This window comes from Sprattus sprattus (assembly GCF_963457725.1).
Source record: "Sprattus sprattus genome assembly, contig: scaffold_54, whole genome shotgun sequence".
Lineage (NCBI taxonomy): Eukaryota > Metazoa > Chordata > Actinopteri > Clupeiformes > Clupeidae > Sprattus > Sprattus sprattus.
In genome coordinates this window covers 93,100-98,099 of record NW_027666952.1, presented here as the reverse complement: position 1 = coordinate 98,099, position 5,000 = coordinate 93,100, and the positions used below count along the sequence as shown (strand labels likewise).

The 5,000-nt window shown below is 54.5% G+C and overlaps 1 protein-coding gene across 1 annotated transcript in view; it reads right to left on the bottom strand.

Annotated features, from left to right (window-relative positions):
• LOC308382544 (kinesin-like protein KIF26B) overlaps positions 1-5,000 on the bottom strand; it is a gene marked incomplete at both ends in the record, with an annotated part of 103,350 nt that overhangs the window by 5,399 nt on the left and 92,951 nt on the right. The window contains 2 exon segments of the mRNA XM_080860944.1: positions 1-2,474; positions 3,117-3,279. The exon segment at positions 1-2,474 is cut by the window's left edge and continues 795 nt beyond it. Of these exon segments, the coding sequence (XP_080717070.1) occupies positions 1-2,474; positions 3,117-3,279 (2,637 nt within the window).

Here is a 5,000-nt window from a genome sequence, read left to right as displayed (position 1 = left end):
AACCCTCGGGCGTGTCGCAGCGAGCCGGCGGCGTCATCCAGGTCGTCCTGTCGGTTGAGGCGGTGCCAACCCCGCGGGAGGCTCCCGGTGCGGAGGATGTCGGCCGAAAACAACGCGCCGGTTCCCTCGGCCAACGCCACCTCGCGCCCGTCCATCATCGCCCTCTTGAGGCCGTCGGGGGAACAGGCTGCTTCACCGCTACTGGAGCTGCTGCGGTCGCTCGCACTCTTGGCCTTGACCGAGTCCGCCAGGAGGCGCTTCTCCGGCTTGACCTCACATATGAGCTCCCTGGGCTTGAAGTCCTCGCTGCTCCGCCTCATCCAGGGGTCGTCGAAGATGATGTCGCTGGAGAGGGGCGCCAGGGGGCATTTGGGTTCTTTGAGCGGGGCGCTTTTAGTCGGGGAGCAGGAGGACACGGCCGCCTGGTAGTCCTGGATGATCATTGGCTTGACAGCGACGCAGGGGTGCACTGTGATGGTGGTCTTGAAGGGAACCAAGCCGCTCGTGGTTGCCAGCGCTTGGACCGTGGACACGGACACTGTGGTTCTGCTAAGGGTGGGGGACATCCTGCTCATCCGGCTCAGCTTCTCCATAGCAGGGGTGCCTTTCTCGTTTGGTTTGTCGGCTTTGGCCAAAAGTACCTCACCCGCTGAAGACTTGCGTCCGCTTGCCAGCGTATCGCCCAGACCTGCCTCCTGTGCCGGGGAATCCAACGCCGTCGCCGCCTCCTCCTGGCCGAAGCACTGCTGCGCCACGAAGCTGTGGCAGGACTGCTCGCCATCGCTGCCCGTGCTCACCTCGCTGAGCCAGGAGCTGATGGAGGAGGAGGGCCGGTGGGGCTCCGGGAACAACGCTGCAGCTGCTGCAGCCGCGGCGGCCGCCGCGCCCCCCTCGTGCCGGCCCTGGGTGGGCAGGAAGCGGGCGAGGTTAGCCTCGGAGATCATGGCGGCGCTAGCGGCGGAAGAGGCGGCGGCGGTGATGGTTGCGTAGCGGTCCAGGTCCTCGTTGATGCTGCTGATGATGCTGACGGGCCGTGAGCCGGAGGCCAGGGCCTGCACGGAGCAGTCGCTGCTGAAGCTGATGATGCTGGCGGGCCGGCCGTTCTCCAGCACGTCCCCACCGACCGTCACGCTGAGCCCCTCCACCAGGGTGAACACCAGCTCATCCTCGCCACCGTTCGTCTCTAGAGGGCGCTGTTGCAGCAGTATCGTGCCCGGCGTACTCTTCCTGCCGCCGTCCAGCGGGAGCTGGGGCACGTCGTCGTCGCACAGCGTCTCGGCCGAGCCGCCCATGCTGACGGAGGAGGAGCAGGAGTCTCGGGGCGGCGGGAGCACCTGAGGGCTCATCCCCACGGGGGACGTCCGCCGGGACGACGACTCGCCCTCCAGCAGGTCCTCCGTGGACGACTTCCCGCTGTCCTTGCTCAGGTTGTGGGAGGACGAGGGCGGCGTGCTGGGCATCACGCCCTTCTGGGTGTACACCTTGCTGCGCTGCGAGGGCGACAGCGGCGGCTTGTACTCCGAGGTCTTGGTGAGGCTGGCAATGCCAAGTCTGGGTGAGCCCATGGCACGCGGTGGCTTGCCCTCGCCACTGCTGCTGGCTCCGCTGATGGACTCCCTGCTGTCGTGCAGGCTGGAGCTCTTGGCCCTCTGCAGCGGCACGATCTGGCTGACGCCACTGCTGCTGCTACCGCTACCAGTCACGCTGCGGCTGCTGGTCAGGCCACACATCATGGACGACTGCGTCAGGCTCTCGATGATCGACTGGGCCAGCTCCGCCTCCTCCAGCACCTCGCGGATCTCCTCCAGCTGCTGGTCGTTGGTCATCCTCTTCGGGGTGCCGCCCGGCTCCCCCACGCCCCCCCTGGCGTCAACAAGCCCCCCCTGGTGGTGACCCGCTGCTCTGCACACGGCGGGCACCTCCTCGAAGGGAAACCGGGTCACCTCCTCGCTCCCGTCGATGCACCCCAGACGCTCCTGCAGCTCGGCGAACGTGTTGCACTTCAGGCAGTCGACCAGCGTCTCTGGCTCGGACCCTTCCTCGGGCACGGGGGCCAGGGGCTGCGGGTGCAGGGGCTGGACCGTGGGCATGGGCACCATGGGGGGGGGTGGCGCTGCCAGCTGGGGCTGCTGGGAGGCTGGCGGGAGCTTCTGGGGTGACAGTGGCGCTGGGCCCTGCTGCTCCGCCTTGCTGGTGTTGTTGTGAAGGGACGGGATGATGGGCACGAATTCTGGCGGGCCCTCGTTGTCCGTGAGCTCCTTGTCGGACAGGGCGGAGCCGTTGGGGCCCACGTAGATGACGGTGTCGCAGGACTGCTCGCTGCTGGAGTAGTCGTCCTGGTCGCTCGAGAGGTGCACCAGAGGCATCGTGGGGTCAGACGCGTTCCGAGAGTGGAACGTCCTGAGCTGCGTCGGCCGCCGCATCCTCCCCTCCTCACAGGAACTCTCCCCCCCAGAGGAGCTGGAGGTGTACTGCTACAATAAAGAGAGATTGATGCTGTTAATGAAGGTATTACATACACTATATATGTTATAAGCACATTATAACACATGTATAAGCTAAAGAGAAATTAATGATGTTAATGAAGGTATTACATACACTGTATATGTTATAAGCATGTTATTACACATGTACAAGCTAGACAGAGATGAATGCTGTTAATGAAGGTATTACATACACTGTATATGTTATAAGCACATTATAACATATGTATAAGCTAAAGAGATTAATACTGTTTATGAATGTATTACATACGCTATATATGATATAAACATGTTATTACATGAAGAGAGATTAATGATGTTAATGAATGTATTACATAAACTGTATATGTTATAGAAATATTATAAAATAAAGACAGATTAATGCTGTTATTAAAGGTATTACACACGCTGTATATGTTCAAAAATGAAGAGGTATCAATGCTTTTAATGAATGTATTACATACGCTGTATATGTTTTAAACGTGTTGTTACACATGTATAAGATAAAAAGAGATTAATGCTGTTAATGAAGGTATTACATACGCTTTATATGTTATAAACATGTTATTACACATGTATAAGGAATGTGTTTGTTATAGCTATGTAATTAAGACTGTGTCATACCACGCTTACTTTGGCTTTTTTCTTCTTCATCCTCAGGACTCGAGAGGCGATCTGCAGGGTGGACAGCGTCTCGGAGAAGTTGCTCGGCGAGGCAGAGATATGAGCGATCATGGTGGTTCTGCAGTTCATGTTGCCCAGGGACTCCCGCAGAAGCATGGTCAGCTTGCTGTCCCTGTCATCAGAAAAATAAATTATCATTAGATTATGTTTTAGATAAATAAGATTATGTTTAAGATAAATGTTGTCATTGTATTATGTTTTATATATATTTTTTTTATTAGATTATGATTTAGATAAATTAGATTATTTTTTAGATAAATGTTCTATTAGATTGTGTTTTATATATACATTGATATTGCTATATGTGTGGTTCCTCACAGACCAGCAGAAAGAGAGTGATAGTGTGTGTATGTGTGTGTGTGTGTGTGTGTGTGTGTGTGAGTGATTGTTCTGGAGTTGGTGTCAGCAGATGCAGAGTAAATATTGACACATTGCTCTTGCAACAATTGGCTTTCCTCTCCTAATCCCCCCATAAGCCAGGCCTTCACTGATGGTGTGTGTGTGTGTGTGTGTGTGTGTGTGTGTGTGTGTGTGTAATTCTGAGGGAAAAGCTGTTTGTGGCCCGCAGGGGAGGGGGGGGGGGGGTTAGTGGAGGGGGGGGGGGGAGGGGGGCAGCTTACACTCATCAGTGGCTACCTCATGCTGCCAGCCGTGTTTCTAAACCCACAGCTCTCAGGCACACACACACTGACACACACACACAGGGACACCAACACACACACACACACACACATCTCCACACCCCGGCACCAGCGGCACCGAGCCGGCTCCGACGCGGTGAGGATTCGGGTCAGAGCCGGATCGGGATTGGGAAGTGTTGGGAACGAGCCTCTGAGAGAGGAGAGTGGTCACTGGCTCCGCCCGCTGCTGTGCTCACCATGGCAACCATCTGACGAGCCGCACTTCCCAGCAGCTGATGGGTTTATAATTATGACTCAGTGTGCAGCCGCATGGTGCTGTCACAACACACTGACATGCTGACACACACACACACACACACACACACACACACACACACACAAGCACACACACGCTGACACACACACACATACACACACTAACACACAGTGACACACACACACACTTACACACGCTGACACACACACTGACACACACAGACACACACACACGCTGACACACACACACAAACACACTCTGGCACACACACAGAGACACCAACACACACCACATACACACGCACACATACTGTCACACAAACACTGGCACACACACAGAGACACCAACACACACACACACACACACAGACACAGGCACACTGACACGCCACCTTTTACAGCCACATGCAGTTCTCATCAGACTGGGCTTGACAACTAAAGTGTCACCATCACACCACCATGATCTCTCACTGAATCTGACATCACACACACACACACACACACCACACCGTGATACTGCCTATCTCTCACACACACACACACACACACACACACACACACACCACACCGTAATACTGCCTATCTCTCACATCACACACACAGACACAGCACACCATGATACTGCCTATCTCTCACATCATCACACACACACACACACACACACACTCCATCTCACACACACCACACCGTGATACTGCCTATCTCTCACTGAATCTCCTCGTGTTTTATAGAAGGAAAACTCCTGATGAATTAGTAAAATGCTCGGCAGCTGAAAGGCTAAAATGCTGAGTATTTAGTTCTAATTGACTTAAATGATAATCATTGACCTTTACCATGGACTTAAATTAATTTATGTAACATTTAAACTAATGTAGGCTATCTAGCACACTAGTTCCACTTCTTCAAATCGCCCCAAACCTTAATTAGCTCTCCAGCC